The sequence below is a fragment of the Phycodurus eques genome, chromosome 15, assembly GCF_024500275.1.
Source record: "Phycodurus eques isolate BA_2022a chromosome 15, UOR_Pequ_1.1, whole genome shotgun sequence".
NCBI classification, from domain to species: domain Eukaryota; kingdom Metazoa; phylum Chordata; class Actinopteri; order Syngnathiformes; family Syngnathidae; genus Phycodurus; species Phycodurus eques.
The window spans coordinates 17,532,952-17,551,522 of record NC_084539.1 but is presented as its reverse complement, the minus strand read 5'-3'; the positions used below and the strand labels follow the sequence as shown (position 1 = coordinate 17,551,522).

The 18,571-nt window shown below is 42.0% G+C and overlaps 2 protein-coding genes and 1 non-coding gene across 9 annotated transcripts; 2 read left to right on the top strand and 1 right to left on the bottom strand.

Annotated features, from left to right (window-relative positions):
* Positions 1-1,257: 1,257 nt before the first annotated feature.
* st8sia5 (ST8 alpha-N-acetyl-neuraminide alpha-2,8-sialyltransferase 5) lies at positions 1,258-14,979 on the bottom strand. 7 transcript variants are annotated; one of them, XM_061698963.1, is made up of 9 exons: positions 14,515-14,979; positions 9,231-9,338; positions 8,821-8,916; positions 5,229-5,321; positions 3,701-3,859; positions 3,312-3,456; positions 2,658-2,770; positions 2,162-2,254; positions 1,258-2,053 (listed from the first exon to the last, which is right to left on the bottom strand). In XM_061698963.1, exons 1-9 carry the CDS (start codon positions 14,658-14,660, stop codon positions 1,591-1,593), a joined length of 1,416 nt encoding a protein of 471 aa, XP_061554947.1. In that variant the 5' UTR covers positions 14,661-14,979; the 3' UTR covers positions 1,258-1,590. The 7 variants fall into 7 exon arrangements, with proteins under 7 accessions (XP_061554947.1, XP_061554948.1, XP_061554949.1 ...); XM_061698964.1 differs by having other exon boundaries at positions 3,701-3,787; XM_061698965.1 differs by lacking the exon at positions 8,821-8,916.
* A 967-nt stretch (positions 14,980-15,946) lies between these two features.
* On the top strand, positions 15,947-18,021 carry rpl37 (ribosomal protein L37). Its single transcript, XM_061698028.1, has 4 exons — positions 15,947-16,018; positions 16,659-16,794; positions 16,908-16,992; positions 17,909-18,021. Exons 1-4 carry the CDS (start codon positions 16,016-16,018, stop codon positions 17,976-17,978), a joined length of 294 nt encoding a protein of 97 aa, XP_061554012.1. The 5' UTR covers positions 15,947-16,015; the 3' UTR covers positions 17,979-18,021.
* On the top strand, positions 16,489-16,567 carry LOC133414279 (small nucleolar RNA SNORD72). The gene has a single exon (XR_009769986.1). It is a non-coding gene; the product is annotated as a small nucleolar RNA SNORD72 (small nucleolar RNA).
* Positions 18,022-18,571: the final 550 nt, after the last annotated feature.

Sequence of the window (18,571 nt, the reverse complement as noted above, 5' to 3'; positions counted from 1 at the left end):
ATTGGGTCCAGTTTTTATTAGACTTTTATGTGTAATACATTTTAATGAAATCATTTAAGAACAGTGTCAATGATGAGACTGTGCCGAATGTTACAGCGGGTTACAATAATATTAAATTTACATTTTAGCAATGAAACCTCCGCCCTGTTTTTGATGAACAGTTAGGCCTGCTACGCTCGGAGAGCTAAGAAACCTTTTCAGTTTGAGAACCGCTGGACTGAGGCCAATGGATACTTCAAAAAGCAAAATGCAACACATGCAGCGCTCGCATTACTGTAAATGAAATAAAAGAAGAGAAATCTCATTGCTGCCTCTCTTCGCACACTCCGAGGACATTTCCCGATAAGGCCACTGGAAACAGGCCAATTAAAAAAAAATCTCCCTGTCAATGTGGGGGAACAATCAAATTGATTACAAAAGTACAGTAGACAATCGGGCGCTGCTTTTTGAAACATTTGGAAATGCTTTTTTTTTTTTTTTTTTTTTTTTTTTTTTTTATAGCACAAACATGGAAAGCTGCCACGCCCGCCGTGTTTCGACGAGTACAGCAACTAGTAGAAAAGAACACATCTGTTCAGCGGAGCCACTAGAAAACATCACAAGAACAACATCAACATCGAGAAAAAGAGCACATGAAAACCACAGTGAAAAACAAGCCTGCAGTGGCCAGAGAGTTTTGAATTGGTCTGAAATGACGTCCATTAAAGCCAGAAACCGGCAGTGGAACCTCCAAGGTAAACCTCGGTAAAAATACCTTATATGCGCTACCATGCTGTATGTCTGTTGGGCATCTTCAAAGGGCAAGTGATTTTGCTTTATTTTAGTTGGATGTTAGTTTGAACATAGTATATGGTGGTTAACTTCTCTGTGTTAAAGTGTTACTTTAAAAATGCCTGGCGAATTAAAAAAAAACAAAAAACAAAAAAAAACATTTACCATATTGAAAAAATATATCATTAATTAATTTACAGTGGACAATATTTTATTATTTATTAATTGATTAAAATACATAATCGAAAAATAATTGTCCCAAATTAAAATTTATATTAAAACATGTTAGAATAGTCTAGTGAATAAAATATTTCATTATTTAATGGTGTAATATGTAATACATTAAAATAAATGTGTTACTGAATTAAAACTGTATTTAATTTGGATTAATAATAATTAATGTTTTATTCATTGTTATAATATACAATTGTTATTTTAAATAAATTTTACAATAATTATGTTTTTTTACAAATAACATAGTACATAACATTACAATATTATAACGAATAAAAAAATAACATTTTGTATTTATTAATTATATTGTAATTTACAATCATTAAATAGTTTTAATATATAAATACTGTAGTAAATTGAAACAAATATAAGACTTGAACATATTGAACCGTAATGAATAAAAATGTAATTATAATTCAATATTATAATATAGTAAATAAATGAATTCCCAATCGAATAAGATTGTTATTAATGAAAACTAAAACCACAAAATAAATGAAGAACATGGGAACATTTTGAAAAAATGACATTCCACTTTGGAGGTTCCACTGTCGTGAGATTCCGGGAAAACGGCCGAGTGCGTGTTCACGTGCACGGGCCCGTGTGCACGTGCACGATGCCGCGGGCGTGCATGTGAATGAAGTTGAAGATCTCGTGAGGCATGGCGTGGAAGCCCGGCCGCGGCTTGACGTTGTCGTAGTAGTGGTGCGTGATGAAGATGCCCGACGGGTTCATGGGGAAGGCCCAGAAGCCGTAGAGGTGCACCTCCTCGCACATCTCCAGGGCGGCGGTGACCAGCATCAGGCCGCTGCTGAGGCGCTTGGCCCTCACGCCCTGCACCGCCCAGAACCGCTGCACGTTGAGCAGGTACTGCGGGTGGAAGAAGAAGACGCCCCGCTGCGAGTCGAAGTCGTCCAGCATGTACTTGACTCGGAAGGACACGTCCGTGTTGCGCGTGTTGTAGAACGCCGGGAGGACCACGGACGAGTTCTCGTAGTTCAGCAGGACGTCGTAGAAGGGGCGCCGCCATTTCTCCAGTTTCTGGAACCTGTGGCCGGTGTCGGGGGGGGGACAACGTGCAAAATTTAAAAAAAAAAAAAAAAAAAAAAAAAAAGGCACAACAGGCAGGATTGGATTTCGGGAAGCTTTACAGTACCTCTCGGTGATAATGCTTGGATTTACCGTGACCAGATCCGTTTTTGTACCGACATCAGCTGAGTATTTCTCACTGACGGGCGGTATGTTGCATCTACAATAAAAGAGAAATACTCATAAAGCAGTCAACATTCCGAGGCAAGTTTTTATAAGTTACGATTTACATCCACTAAGAAAAGAAGTCGAACAGTTTTGTCACAGCCTTCTGGTGGTTCGTTTTAGGACAGCTTGAAATATTAAACGTCAGCTGGAAACTGAGATTTCAGTGGAGGCAGGGTGCTAACAATAGAATGTGACAAATGGGCCCACAGCAGGAACCGGCGAGATGCCAGTCGTCAGCTCCACGTTGAAAACCTGCCATTGTTTCACAGAAAATGGGAAACTTTGAATCGGAAAATGTGTTACCTTTGCAAACTCTGCGACAAATATTGGAAAATTAAACTCGGCAGTGTTTGCGAAATGGGCACATGAGACGAAAAGAGAATTTTCTTTCCTACCTGAAGACAAAGTCTGCTGAGTCAATGTCCTTTCCGCACTTGCTGTTCTTGATGATGCCACCGTTTCCGATCACGGCACATTTCTTGTACTGGGATTTGGAGTATGGCATATCCTAGAAGGCAGAATTGGCAAAAGTACTGACGCTCAAAGTATAGATACAATATTTAAAAAGAAGTACTAATTCAATTACTGTACCCCCCAAAAAATAGTCTGAAATATACTGCGGGAGGGCCGTCGTATGTTAACAGCTCTAAGCTTAGAATTTCAGTAGTTCAAACAATTGGAAAATGGAAGAGATATTAAATAACTGAGCCAAGCACCTTCAGAGTGGAGATCGTACCAGCAGATTCGCAGAACCTCGACATGAAAGAGTGCGGAGGTACACAGCGCTCCATAGACAGACTTTTCGTGACTCAATAATAAGGAAGAGAGAAAAAAAAAAAAACAAATCGGATCCCCATCGGCCCCTGTCTTTGTACGCCCCTGCGTGACGAGTATGCAGTTTTGTTTTGGGTTTTGTTTTTTTCAGAGTTGACAGACAATTTTTAACATCAGAACCTGAAGAAAAATATATACTCAAGTATTGCTTCCCAACACTGCTGGACGCGCGAAATACGGGTTTTAAAGCCGCGTTCGGGAAAGATAGGACTCACATCTGGGAACATCTTGAAGACCTCGGTGGTGATGGGAAGGATGCCGCTGGTGTCCACCTCGTACCGCAGCTTGGTCCCGGCGGGGGTGTTCCTCTTGGTGGTGAACAGGAAGGAAGGAGCGTTGCAGCAGCGAGATAGCGACATCCTGGAACAGAAATCTTTAGTTCGACGGAGACTGTCACCAGTTGCTGTTTATATGGACAAAAGGTTGCTTTTATGTCCCACTTTATAAAACGGAGGCATCATACTATTTATTGCTTTCACACTAAAGAACAGTAGGGAATTGCATATTTGTTTGCAAAAAAAAAAAACAGTAGGAGAGTGACCGTTGCATGCCGGAAAGCTTCGCTGGCATTGGCCTCCGTTGTTTTTGCGGAGGCGATGCTTACTTGAAGTTACTGGTCTCCTCCTTGCTCTGCTCCCACTTACACACCTGCAGGTTGCGCCATCTCTCAAACAGATCAGAGGTTTTGACCCTGGCAGACAGGCAGAGAGACTTGTGGAATGAAGAAGGATACCCATGACCGTGTATTTTCCGATTATTGTTTCTACAAAGGGCGGTAAATCAAACAACACAAGGCAAACATTATAAAGGTGTCAGCAACAGTCAAGGGCTGTGGGGGCGGGGAGCAAAAAAAACAACAACAAAAATGGAAGCGATTACTCTGGCAAAGACAGTGGCTTCATGTAGTGCAGCTGTGAATAGATTGTCCTTGAACTGACATTTCCTGGGAGACAACTATGAAGCTGATTGGCTCGCAGCCTGTAAAACAATATACTTGACGATAAAGCCTGATTCATGAACTGGGAAAGATGCCTCCTGAGTTCCACTGTATCATTACGGAGCAATGCGAATCTTTTGGAATACACACTGGCGCGAACGATGTGCCATTTTGTAAAAAGTGCGGAAGGCCCGTCACCGCGGTGATCACTAAATGATCACAGAAACACAGTGGTGCCTTCAAGTTGTGCAAAAATATTTTGTTGTTGTTATGTTTGACTGTTTTTAGCTTGGTAAGTTTACTAATTTAGCTTGCAAAATTTTCCACTTGAGGATATTGTTCCCAACCCTGTTGACTTTCAGCTGGTATTCCACATGTTTTTGGAAAGAAAATGAGTGAATTTGGATCTTTTTCGACTGGTGCAATCCATTGAAGTGACATTTGTTTGTGATACAGGGCACCGGATGAAGATGCATTTGAAGACCGCTGCATTAGCAAGTCTCGCTAGCAGCCGGATGCTCGTCGATTGTGATCAAAATTATTCTTTACTTTTGTGCGACAGTCTGACCGTTCTGGAATTCCGATGAAATGTCTGCCGGTGCTGACCAGCTTTCTGTCAACAAAATTTGACTTGGATCCTGTGTGCCTAGTGTTGTGAATTTGAATGTTTTTATTTGCGACGTTTGCTAAAAAGAAGCAGAAGCAGACTGCTACGTTAGCTTCTAGCCGGTGTAAGCTTATAAATTGTGATCAAAAGGGAAATTGTTATACAAATACCACATGTGTTATGTTTTGCATTACTTTAAATGGTTGATTTTCTTCTAAAGCTTGTGTGACAGTTTATGTTAAGTTTTCTGCTGCCTGAATTTGTTCCTGTCATCTTCCATTTTCTGCCTATAATGACCAACTTTTTGTAAAGAAAGAACTTGGTTCGGATCCTCTGTGACTTTTATTGTGCATCTGAGTCACATGTTTGTGGTATTCGACCTGAAAGCGTGATGCGCTTCTCCACTAGTTGCCATAATAATTTATGGTCAAAAGGTAGAGTTTTATAGATATGGTTGAAAATTCTACTTGAACTTTGAGGTACCGCTGTAGCTGGATTATGGATGTGTTCAACAGCGTAAATGGACACTCGTCACATTCATCTCCTAGAACAAATATCTCCCAACAGACCACAAGAACTCTCACTCACATTGTCAGGACTTTGACGTCCATAATCTCCTGTCTGAGCTCTTTGCATGTTGTCGAGTTGTACGCAAAGGGCCCGTCATAGTTTCCCAAATACCTGAAGGGATAATTGATACACAGTCACTGGAACAAGTGGCAGAAAAAGTAAGTAGTAGGTGGATAAAATATTGTACTGTGGAAAAGGGGAAGGATCTTTATCTCACTCGATAACAATGCGCTATGAGAAATAAAATGAAGATTATTTTGTGCGAATATTTTGTGATTTATATGTGTGTATTTATTCAAAACAGTCTGAAAGTGACAATAGAGATGTTCGGTCTGGTGGATATGATTATGAATGTGTGACAGTTGTAATTGGCATATCCGTCGTAATAACTCTTAAATAATTTTCATTCATTAAACAGCAGTGACAGTTACAAGCATGTTTTCAGTTCAGTATCACCACCACTGCACGATACTCCCTGCTCCAGCTACAGTATATGGCAATTTACACTAAAATGGTAAAAGGTAACAGGTAATATTTTCTTTGTAATCAAATTTCTGGCCAAAAACAGAACAATTCAAAATAAACAAATAAAATGTTGGTACTAAAGCACATTAAAATATTATTTTTAAAGTGGGAGGGGGGGGGGGGGGGGGGGGTGATGTTTAAGCAACAGCAACAATCATAATTGGATCAAATTACATTCGCAGAATGAACTGTGGATGGGCTGGATAGATGGATGACATCGCTGCAACATGTCATATGTGGCAGTGCATGGTGGGAAAATGCAATGGGAATTTTGGGTTAAAAAAGGAGACCAAAGAACACAAGGAGGAGGGGATGCATTGAAAGGAACAAGATGCAGGATAGAATATCGCACAAATCAACAGTGACACTGGTTTGTCTACATCCACCTGATGATGCATTCCAAGGAGAGAGTCAATCTCAAATTATTCATTTTCATCAACTATCTGTGGCTATTATGGAGAAGCCGTGTGGGATTATAGGTCAAACAGGAATTTTGCCAAAATGGCTGCTTTAAACCAAAAACTTCCTGTTCTATTTCGGGCATGTGTCCTGGAGTCTTTTTCATTTGTACTGTCCTGTTAGCCATGAGCACTTAAAGTCGCTGTCAGGCGGAAATGTCATATGTCCAAATATGGTCAATTTCACATTTTGCTGGAAATAGCTTGAGATCAAATTTCTTAGCTCTTTTTGGACACGACAACTGCCTGAGAAGTGTCGTAACTCCACCTCTTCTTGACCCCGCGGGAGCCTCGTGACATGATGTCGCCTCAAGATTGAAAGTTTTTTTTTTTTTTTTTTTTTTTTTGACAAAAACAAGTGAAAATACTTAGGTTGAATATATTTGAGTAAGCCCCTGTTGTTAAAAATCAATAGCTGTAATGCCTACATAAGAAAACCTGTCAGCCACAAAGGTAAATTTGCATGCAGAATACAGTAATTTCTGGATGTAATTTCCATTCTAGTCAATGATAGCGTAATAAATTAGCTTGTTTTTAGGCAATTGAATTAGCAAATGAACAAGATAACGGGGATGTATTGTGTTGATGTTGGCTTGCAACAGTACTGTATATGATAGAAACATTAAGTAATTCAACATTGCGGTGTTTGGTAACTGAAGATGAAATGTTTTTAATTTACTGAAAAGATGTGTCTTTTTGGAGATGCGAGGATTCTACCCATCCATCCATCCATTTTCTACCGCTTATCCGAGGTCGGGTCGCGACCACCACCCCAGTCTGCCAATCCAGAGGCCCTGTCCCCGATGTCCACACGATGTTGCAGAGGCGTGTCAACCAGGACAGCCCCACAACATCCAGAGCCTTTAGGAACTCCGGGCGAATCTCATCCACCCCTGGGGCCTTGCCACCAAGGAGCTTTTTTAACCACCTCAGTGACCTCAACCCCAGAGATAGGAGATCCCGCCTCAGCGACCACCAAAGCTGCATTCCGCTTGGCCAGCCGGTACCCATCAGCTGCCTCAGGAGTCCCACAGGCAAAAAAGGCCCAATAGGACTCCTTCTTCTTCTTCAGCTTGACGGCATCCCTCACCGTTGGTGTCCACCAACGGGTTTGGGGATTTCCGCCACGGCAGGCACCAACTACCCTACAGCCACAGCTCCGGTCAGCCGCCTCGGCAATAGAGGCGCGGAACATGGTCCACTCGGACTCGATGTCCCCCGCCTGGCCTGAGACGTGGGTGAAGTTTTGCCGGAGGTGGGAGTTGAAACTCCTTCTGACAGGGGATTCTGACAGATTATTCCCAGCAGACCCTCACAATACGTTTGGGCCTGCCAGGTCGGACCGGGCATCTTCCCCCACCATCGGAGCCAACTCACCACCAGGTGGTGATCATTTAACAGCTCCGCTCCTCTCTTCACCCGAGTGTCCAAGACATGCTGGTACCAGAGCCCAAGCTGTGTGTGGAGGCGAGTCCGACTATATCGAGTCGGAACTTCTCGACCTCACACACCAGCTCGGGCTCCTTCCCTGCCAGAGAGGTGACATTCCACGTACCTAGAGCCAGTTTCTGTATCGGATCACTAAGGTCCCTGCCTTCGGCCACCGCCCAGGTCACACTACACCCGACCCGTATGGCCCCTCCCACAGGTGGTGAGCCAATGGGAAGGGGGACCCACGTTACCCTTTCAGGCTCTGCCCGGCCGGGCCCCATGTGTGCAGGCCCAGCCACCAGGCGATTGCCTTTCGAGCCCCACCTCCAGGCCGGGCTCCAGAGGGGGGCTGCGGTGACCCGCGTCCGGTTAAGGGAAAACATCTTCCTGAATTGTTTGTCATCATAGGGGTTTTTGGAGCTGTGCTTTGTCTGGTCCCTCACCTAGGACCTGTTTGCTATGGGTGACCCTGCCAGGGGCATAAAGCCCCAGACAACTTAGGATCCTAGGATCATTGGGACACACAAACCCCTCCACCATGCTAAGGTGACAGCTCAAGGAGGGGGGATTCTACCCAACAGCGACAATTGTGTCAGGGGCTATTTTTTTCCAAGAGGGCGATACTGAGTGAGTTTTGGGGGGGTTTGGTGGGGTCGTGTTCGGGGCCCCTACAATACATACAATTTTCACCAGGATACATGCTGTTTTGAGTCATGTTGAGTCCCCCAAAAAGGTGATTCATTTGTCTCGGCAATAATGATAAACACAGAGATTACTAAAAGGACCTCATAACAATAATAGGGAGTCTTAAAAAATAGTGTGTTAAATCCAAGAGACAATGCAGATGTGAAGAAGGGGAGGCGCAGGGATGCGTGTCCACAAGGGTCCACACTATGTACATGGCATACACACGAGAGCTGTGCAGAACACGACACAAGGGATTGGGAGGATGGGTGCTAGATGGGACACAATGGGCGGCACATCGACTGGAGGCTCCACCAGCTTCTGGAACCAGATGGTGGGGGTTCGGAGGGGGGATTCAGGGTCAAGGTGGACGGAATCATGCAAGAGAGCAAATCTGGAAGTGCAACCACCACGGGGAAAAGTAACTTGTATACCCTTGAGACCAATGAAAAAGAAAAGAGGCATTCTCAGGTTTCTGTGAATGTACTAGAAATGCCTTCAAACGGGCCTACCTGTGAGAGCGTTTGTTTTTCTTCTTAATATCGGCTAGGCAGGGTGTGACTATTACGGCGATCTGTGAATCTGGCTGAAAATGCTGACGGAAACATCTGTCAACACGCAGACAGGTTAGGAGTTAAACGTGTGATGTAGTCCCCGCGACATCACCGGTGATGCTAAGAACCTGCAGACTTCATAACAGAGAATGAAAAATATAGCAAATGTGCTATGTTGTTCATCTGAGGAATTCTGCTGCTGGCTCCAAGCATGCAAGGCTGGCTTTGAAAAGACGTGTGGTGTGTGTGTCTATGTGTGTGTGTGTGTGTGTGTGTGTGTGTGGTGTGTGTGTGTGACCTCTCATTATAGCTCACTCTCAGTGCTCTCTGGAGGTGTGGTGCAGTCAGTGACGCTGGGAACAAGGTACCTTTTCCTTCCATTTCTGGCGGGCTTCAGAGATCCGTCATCCGAGAAATTAACGGGACCGCTCCAATTTCCTGTCTCGTCCCCTTTGAGTCGGCTAAACTGTTGCGCACTAGTAAGAAAATGAGTCAGTTTATTTGGGGCGATGTCCTCGATGTTTTCCGAGCCGTGCAAAGAACACAAAACAACCAAATGAAAAGTGTTCACTCACAGCATAAACATGCTACACAAACACACTTCAGACACTGAGATTGAGCAACTGTTTGCCTCAAGAAAACTCCAAAAGAATAACACAAAACATGTCCCATTTACACACTTCTGGGTATCAGGAGTGTTTTGCAAACATTCCAACCTTGTGCAATGTCTTGTTATTCGTTCTACTTGTCTCGAATTTTAAGACTGGATTAAACCTAATAGGAATGAGGACTGTTTCAATTGTTTTTGGATCATTCCACTGTTTGTAGCCCCTCTCACAATGTCTGTCAATGTCATCTTTATGTTTCAGATTTTTTCCTATGTTGCGGTTCTGTGTGAAAGACACCACTATGTTACAAGCAGCGAAGGCGACGTGGCCATTTCCCGGCTTTGGAGGCAGGTAGGATCAGTGCTGTATGAGGGCAGGATGGCGCCTGTGTGAAAGTGAATAATAGTTGGGGATCTGGAGTGCCTGCCCACCCATCAAGGGTGAAATTAAACAACCGAGTCAATGTTTTGTTATCTTCCTATTTCTGAAAATGTGTCTATGAGCGAGCCATTTGGAATTTTACAAATTGCATTGTCAACATGCTGCTAGTTTACAAAACAACCTCACACATAACTTGGTAGCTTGGTTGGCTGAAGACCCAGAGACACTTTTAAGGACTAAACGGCCGACTACACTGTCTCAAACATTTCGTCAAAACCCAAGATGTAAGCAGAGCTGCGTTCACTTAAGCTGGATCCACAGATTTGCGTTAGGTAACAGCATTTGCTTCTGATAAGCGGCACACACGTCATTGCCCAGAGACGTTTTCAGTGCAGTTGGGCGGCAGTGGCTCAGTTGGTACAGCGGGTTGTCCACTGACCGAAGGGTAATCGGTTTGAATCCTGGCTCCAACTGTTCGCTGTCGAAGTGTCCTAGGGCAAGACACTGAACACTAAAATGGCCCCAGGTCGCCATTGTGAATGAGAAACTGTTCTCAATTGCCTTAATTGGTTAAACTAAGGAAATTAAACGCTGGGGGGTATTGGTGTTTGGTGATGTGGGCGCTGCGCCACAGTCGCAGACCCGTACACTAATTGACAATGTGTAATTCGGCAGCTTCATGATGAAGTGCTGCCTCCATGAGGGAAAATTAAATCCATGCTGTTGACGACTGTACAAGTGAAACACATCAAGTTATACGTGATGTATTTTCGGTTCCTAAATAAAGCCACATTTTGCGAATATGGGTCTTTTCTGAAAAGGTTTGGGAAACTCGGACTGAAGAGTTGGCCATGTTTGGGGGGATTTTAAGTCATTCTAGTTTAATGAATAAACATAATGGTGATCCAGCAAGACCACTCAGGGTTCTTTTTTTTTTTTGTAGACAGTGCAGCAGCGCTTCAGCGTAAAAACTGGCACATCTTGATTTTTGTGCAAGGGCAAGACTCGGTGTGCATGTTTTCCAATTTGGCAGTGAGCGTGTGCCCTTGGAGATGCGCTTGGTGGCTTCGACCTCGCGGACTCGAGAAAATCGGTTTCCTCACAGCATTGTGCCACTCACATCCTGCATTTAAAGGGAATGAGACAAGCCGCTTTGATTGAAAAGGAATGAATTTGGCTGTAATGACGCCCACTCCAGCGCAGATTTCCCACTTTTAAATGCACTACGCTGGTTCACGGAATTACCAAAACCGGGTCCAACCCGCCTCATCGTAAAGTTACGCCAAGGACAAAGATAAATTAATAAATAAAGCGTGCAGTTTTAAAAATGATGGAAATTACCTTGCAGGGTTTTAGTGGCTTTTGATCTATTACAGTGAGTAAACACCAGTTCCACTAGACCACAGGTGTCAAACTGGAGGCCCTGATCTGCTTAAAAAATGGCTGTGGCCAATAAACGTAAATGTTAAATTCGTTAAACGATGGCTAATCTTTACGTGTCTGGGCAATGCTAAATTTTTCCGGGCCACAGATTATAAGAACGGTAAACACACATGCAAATCCTTGGCGCTTTTTTTCTCATCATATGTGGTGTTTCTCCCTTTTTTAACACACATCTGTATGTGTATCCCTCGCTTAAGCTTGATCACAGGTACGTCAGGTTTTCATGTCCTTTGACCGAGTCAAACTAATAACACGATTAGAGTGACACTAATCCACTGGATATGGATTAGTGTCATATGGATATGGAAGGTGTGGAATAACATGAACATTAAAGAACACTCAGCTTCTCTTTGCTACTTCAGCGTCACCGTAAGTCAGCATAGCACAGGGAAGCAAATGCAGCAGTGTTGCTCAGTGACCTCATCAATAGAGGAAAAAAAGGCTTGTGGCAAACGTTGTTCAATCTCCCGTGACTTCCACACAGATCAATCGGGCATCTTGAATAGAAAAGTTCACGAGGCCGTCCATCTCTCCCGACTCGCTCGTAAAGACTCGTCTGGACAAAAAAAAAAAAAAAGGCCTCTCGCGTTTGGCCCGCAGCACTTACGATCCCGCTCCTGGCCTTGAGCAACCCTAACGGGCCCTGAGAGCAGGAAGAATACCCTTAAGAGTACTCTTAAGCCTGACGCATTGACTATATCCACAGACGCTTCCTGTGATGACAAAGCGCTCCTTGCACCGAAGCGGTGTTTTATTGCAGGACTTGACATGATCTAAATAGTTTGAATGCCAGCTCTATTTTTAAATGACTGCTAAAAATACTGATGAACCCTTGATTTGATCTTACATGTATATGAAATTATATGCATTCAATTAAATGCTTGTATTTCGTTCAGAACGTCTTATTGTAGAGTATACCTAGAATAAAATATATTGGTGCCTAATAGTACATATCGTACGCATATTATTAGGACCTAAAACTGGTGTTTACCTTTCATTTATTCTGCTTCTGCTATTATAAAGTATAATTTTGTCTGTTCATAGCATAATTAATGTTTTTTTGGGGTTTAAAAAAAGTGCTTGAGTTTCGTATTTAAAGTAAAATTTCAATTTAAAGGTCTTGCAGTCTGACTGAGCTGCTCATAATTATACATAAGATCTTTGTTCTTGTTGTTGTTTATCTACAATTTATACAGCGGTGCCCTGAGACAAGTTATTCAAGACAAGAGCCGTTGTTCGGCCAATTTTCTTTGGTTTGACTTGCGAGCAAAAATTTGATATAGTGAGCACTATATGGTGGCACTGAACCCAATTCAACTCAGTTTACCAGATAGTGAACACTTCTTCAAAAAAGAGGCTTCAAACCGTTTATAGCCACGTCCATTTGAGGTTTACTGTCAAACTCGACATAGAAGAAAGTGAATTAATATACATATGTATTTTAAACAACCACATAGCTTTGCCTTACGAGATTCAATTTAGCTTAATGCTAACAAACAATGCAAAACGCCATAAATAGGATAATGAACAGCATCGGGGTCACAGTGTTTTATATATATATATATATATATATATATATATATATATATATATATATATATAATATTAAACTCATATCTCAAAGCACCACTATATTATATAATTTGGTCATTTTATTGCATAATTCATTTTCTTTTTGTGTATTTTGAGCTAGTGAAAATAGCTTAAATCAGTTCACTCATCACATTTACAAACAAATATTGAGTACATTTATTTGTATACAATTAACTTTTAACTGTCTATAGTACTTCCAAAAATAAATGCATCTTAATGTTTAATGCGTTTTCAGGCTTTAAAAATGACTTATAAGTTACTGTAGTTACTGTATTTGACTGAATAGTGTGCTGATAAAATGAAGGAATAAAATGTAACATGCTTAAACTAGCTATTAAAAAGCATTTTCTTTCCATATCTGCTATTAATACACAATTCTAATGTGATAAAGTAAAATGGGAATTTCATAGGTTGCATAAGACGACTAAAACTCTGTCTTTAAAACAGCTAAATGCTTGAATGAGACATTCTAAATGTTATTTAAACACTGATTACTACAAACCGAGGTGCACGTATGCTAATCACAGTATCTAACATGACGCTGTGCATGCGCTGACACTTGCATCCATAAACATGAGAAAACTTTCTTCATTTGACTCAGCTCAAGGGCAGAATGCTAAGTTCACGACTTCCTTTGACCTCCACAGTCGCCATCATAATGGGATGATGACATCACACGCACACACACAAATCATCCCACTCTGGCCTTCTAATTTCCCTCCCGCCAAGAGTGTGTGCAGACAGACTGTAGCGAAATGGCCGCCGCTGAGACCATTTGCGCCCCCCGATCCGCCCACCCGCCACTATGTCTTTGACCCTTTCCGATGGGCCCAACGCCACGAGTAACGCGCAGAATTCATGAATCTCGCCATTGGGGAGGCTCTTGAATACCATAAATCCATTTTATAAACCAGCCTGAGGGGAGTGTGTGGGGGTGGGAGGTGGGGGGGTGGGGGGGGAGGGTGGGGTGTAGGGGAGTGGCGGCCTCTTATAAGGGACTGCAGCACATTATGTTTGCTTGAAGTAAACATAAGAGCTGTCACTTATCTGGGATGTGGTGTGATGGTACCCCCCACATTTGTTTGGGGCTCTTCTCAACATCTGCTCGTCTCATACTGACATTTATGAGGCGTATGTACATGACAGATAACATTGTGTTTGGGATTCACAAAGATGTAGTTCACTAGGGGGGAGGGGGGGTTGCACATGAGAAATAAACACAATAATTGACTGATCACTGGCTGAAAATCATCATCACTTACACTGAGATCTGGCCTCCGCAAGTGTAAGATGTACCACCAGTCGAAGAAAGGCGCAAACTCAACGAAATTATAAGAAATAAAGGGTTAAATCAAGGGAGAAAATTACCATACACAGCCGCAGAGGCAGCTTGTGTATGATATGAATGTGATGCTTTACCATCATCAAAAGAAACCCAATGGAAATAGTTTTTTTATGCCAGAGGAGGAGGAAGGGGGTAAAAAGGATGAATGGTCAATTGCTATTGTTCTCTTCCAGCCATTATAAAGCTTTCACCCTGAAGAAGACATCCATGAAACATTCAAGCAATGATGCTTTTCACCGTTCTAATCAGTGCAAATGTGTCCAAGGTTGAAACAACACGTACCTCTTAATGTAGTTTTTCCCATAGAGAATCTGCTGCAACAGTGTCACCAGTCCAAAGGCGCAAATAAACATGAAACAAAGGGACCGATTGCCAAGGATGTCTTTACCCGACGACGGGTCGGTGTATCCGATTCTGCGGCGCAGCATCCGGAGCTGACGGTGACACCCTGCTCGGTGTCTCGCTCCGCCGCTTCTACATTCAGGACTGAGAGACGCGCGCGTGTCTCGGTGGCCCAAATGGACCGCGCATCGTCCATCACCCTCCTGACCGGGATGCCCAGTTGCCTCACTCCTTCCAAATCATGCAAAATCGCAACAGTATCGGCTGAGGTGACATCCCCAGAGGAGGAGAGGGGAGGGCAGGCGGATGGTGCAAAGGGAGGGGGGGGGGGGATGCAATTAAGTCGTAAACCTTATTGAGCTAAATAAAGCAATGTAAAAAAAAAAGAAATTAAATTAAATTCTAGTCTGGATAAAAGGAGAGAACACGCGCACCTTCTGCTTCATCTCCAAATAATGCCGCGCGACTGCAATCTTGAAAGGAGGATGTGCTTTTTTTTTTTTTTTTTTTTTTTTTTTTTTTTTTTTTTTTTTTTTTTTAACCACCAGAGGGCGCCCACGATCCGTTCATGCGTGCGCTCCTTATTTTTAGCCATGCGCCAAGGTCAAATTATACCTTCGTCAAGGGTGAACTAAATGGGGAATCTTGGGATACAACAAACCATTCGTGCAGAGGCAGCAAATGTATACATATTCTTTAATTAATTAGAAGTAGATACTTGTGTTAAAAAAAGTAGTTTACGCTTGGAAATGTAAATAATGGAAGACATTTATAGAAATAAAGTGTTGCATATTGATATGTATCAGTTTCTTAATTACTGCGAGAAACCATTAACATGATCAGTATCTTTCCATAAATTACTATGAATAATTAATATTAATAACATATTAAAGGGGATTTTAACAAATTCGTTATGTCAGAAGTGTGTATCCAACTAGGAGCCCTTGGCAAGAGTTAGATCTCAGTTTTTTTTTCAAAAGGTTTGGTGACTCCTTTTGTAGGGTTGGGTTAGGGTTACCATCCAACCCAAATACAACCCTGCTACATAAGTCCTCTAAACACCCAGCTCTAAGTGTTTGGCTGAAGTTTGCTGATGATTAAAATATTTTTAGTTGATGTGAGCTGGAGCCTCAGCGCTAACGTTTATACTCCAACTCACAAATAGGAACTACTTATTTGGTGAAATGTGTAGAACCTTAGGGTTTCCGGTTTAATATGTAACAGAACTTAAATATTGGATACGGTATTACACACTGGCTCTGTTGTGCGTCACTGTAGTATTCAATTGTGGGTGTGTGATATTTATAAGGCTTTTCCTTTGCAAAAAGACGCTATTTGAATGAGGGGACCGTTTTCGCTGTGACACAGAAACAAGCACGGATGTATTTGGGTGGACGCCGACTTCTCTTCCGGTCTCTTTTCCGTCGGCCACTGTGCGACAATGGTAAGTTGGCAATGCTGTTCGGATGAAATCGCGAGACATCTTGAAAATTTGCCGTCCTTTGCTTACAAATCACAAATGTATAGTTGTCGGCAAAGCTCAGCTCCTCTTCTAAAGGCGTATTTTTATATAAATGAAGTGGGATTTTGATAATTTAAGCTCTATATTTGCTAGCTGGTTCGTTAGCATTGACGTTCGGGCGACACTAACCGCTTAAAATTGAATAAAGTCCAGTTTGGTAACGTCACCGTTTACATTGTGTGTTTTAAAATGTGTTATTTAGCATGCCCCTCTTGTGTTCGTGCCTTTTTATTTATAGAAATATCTCTGTGAAGTTTTTTTTTTTTTTTAATCTTTACGTGTCAGCTAGCCACATCCAGAAGCAACAAGGGCTCAATGAGCGGCTAAGATGTGTAATGACACATTAGACGTCGATAAAGAATAGTTTCAAGTAGCATTCGAGTTTTTGCACGGTCTTGTCAATGATGTTCTGAAATGTCTGAACCAATGACTACTATGTGATTCAATATTTTTTACTCCCTGAGACAAGACCCCCAGAGCTATAGTGGAAGTAAGGTGCTTGTGGATGGGCTCTGATGCTTTTTTTTTTTTTTTTTTTTTTATTTCAAAATTTATCTTCCAGACGAAGGGAACATCCTCTTTCGGTAAGCGCAGAAACAAGACGCACACCCTGTGCCGTCGTTGTGGCTCCAAAGCCTACCACCTGCAGAAGTCCTCCTGCGGCAAGTGTGGCTACCCCGAGAAGCGCAAGAGAAAGTGTAAGTCGACGTTTTTCCCCTTCCTTGGCAGCCATGGTTTTCCTTATTGAAATGAATCACAAGACTAGCCACTTCTTGTAAAAAACAAAAAAAAACAATTTTATGTTTCTTAGACAACTGGAGCGCAAAGGCCAAGCGGAGGAACACCACCGGCACCGGTCGTCTGAGGCATCTCAAGGTTGTCTACCGTCGATTCAGGTAAATGTATGACCGTTTTCGAAGAGATAGTTGTTGAGTAGTTGATGAGTATTTGTTTTTCGTCCTTGTCGGTGGTTGAGATCAGGAGGCTTTTCTGTTCAAGCACTGGTCCAAAACAATGCGTCATCCTCCAACCTGGCGGTGTGTGACGTCATCGGAAAAACTATAAAACTAACCTGGCTTAATTATAAGAAATTGTCACAAACTGACTCAACTGATGGTTCCTAAGTTTTAGCGGTAGGACTGTTGTTCACAATTTGAAATTGCACTTTAATAGTGTTATTCAAGAATGGTTATGGGAAGAGATTAATATCGGAATGTCGTAGTTGAAAATGAAATCAGTGATAACTTAGAAGTCTCTGAGGCAACTTAATCATTACAACAGCTCCTTTGCACATTTGCATCAAGTGAAGCACAGGTGCAACAATTGATCCATTAATTGTCAACTGATCGATTATCAAACTTTTGATAATTAATGAGGTAAATTGCTTAGAGACCTTGTTTAATTTGAAATGATCTAAATCTTTGGAATTTCTGCCTCGCAACTGTAAATATTCTCAGATTTCTGTAGTTCAACAAAGCAGACTATCTTTGTGTGCTATCAAAATAAGACATTTCAAAACATGCTTTTAAAACTGTGATAAACATATTTGCCTATTTTCTGACATGTTACGGACCTAACCAGTAACTGAACCATAATCAATTCATATTTGCCTTTTCTGTTCTGTCAATTTGAAAGAATGTCCTGTTGTTTAATAGACATTAATTGAAATTAATTAATTATTAAAGTAATCATTAGTTGCAGCCCTAAAATAAAGTGAATATCACATTCGAACGGTGTAGGAACATAATTTCATGCATTCTCGAAGTCGTCTGAACTGTGTGCTATCTTTGTTGTCTTTTTGAAAAATTACAGGAATGGTTTCCGGGAAGGTACCACCCCCAAGCCCAGACGCGCTGCAGTGGCCGCTTCCAGCTCCTCCTAAAATACACATTTTTGTTTAAATAAATGTGACCAACACACAAAGATCATTCTTGTCTTGTCTTGTTCCGGATGCAATATTTTTTTTCTTTTAAGGAGTTTACACTTCTACAGCAAGACCACATGTTCTCTCTCTTTTTAACATATGAGCATAATACATGTTTACAGGAAACTACTTTATGGAAGGCTTTCAGTGGCATCTACAAAGTCAACAGAAAATAACATTGTTGAAATGAAATGTGGGTGTCCAAGTTCACTGGCTTCTGGACCTCCTCAACAACAAAAGTCTATAAATATTTAGGCAACCCCCCCGTGACAGCTGCAAAACTTGGATTCGGCCCACCTTGGAGGAGTCCTGTAAAAGTTAAGCCTAGAGAAGTTTTAATGGTAGCGCTGCATTTTTGGGGTAAGTGTTATGCTTGTATTTTGGGTCTGAGCCCACTTTGCTCTCACTCCACTGCATTGATTTTCAACAGTTGGCTCACAATATTTTAAAACCATAAAAGCTACTTTCTTTCTTTTTTTTTCTTGTTCCTCAATTCATCCATTAGGGTTTAAACTTTTAAAATCAAGTGTCACAGTAGTTTGAATAATAAA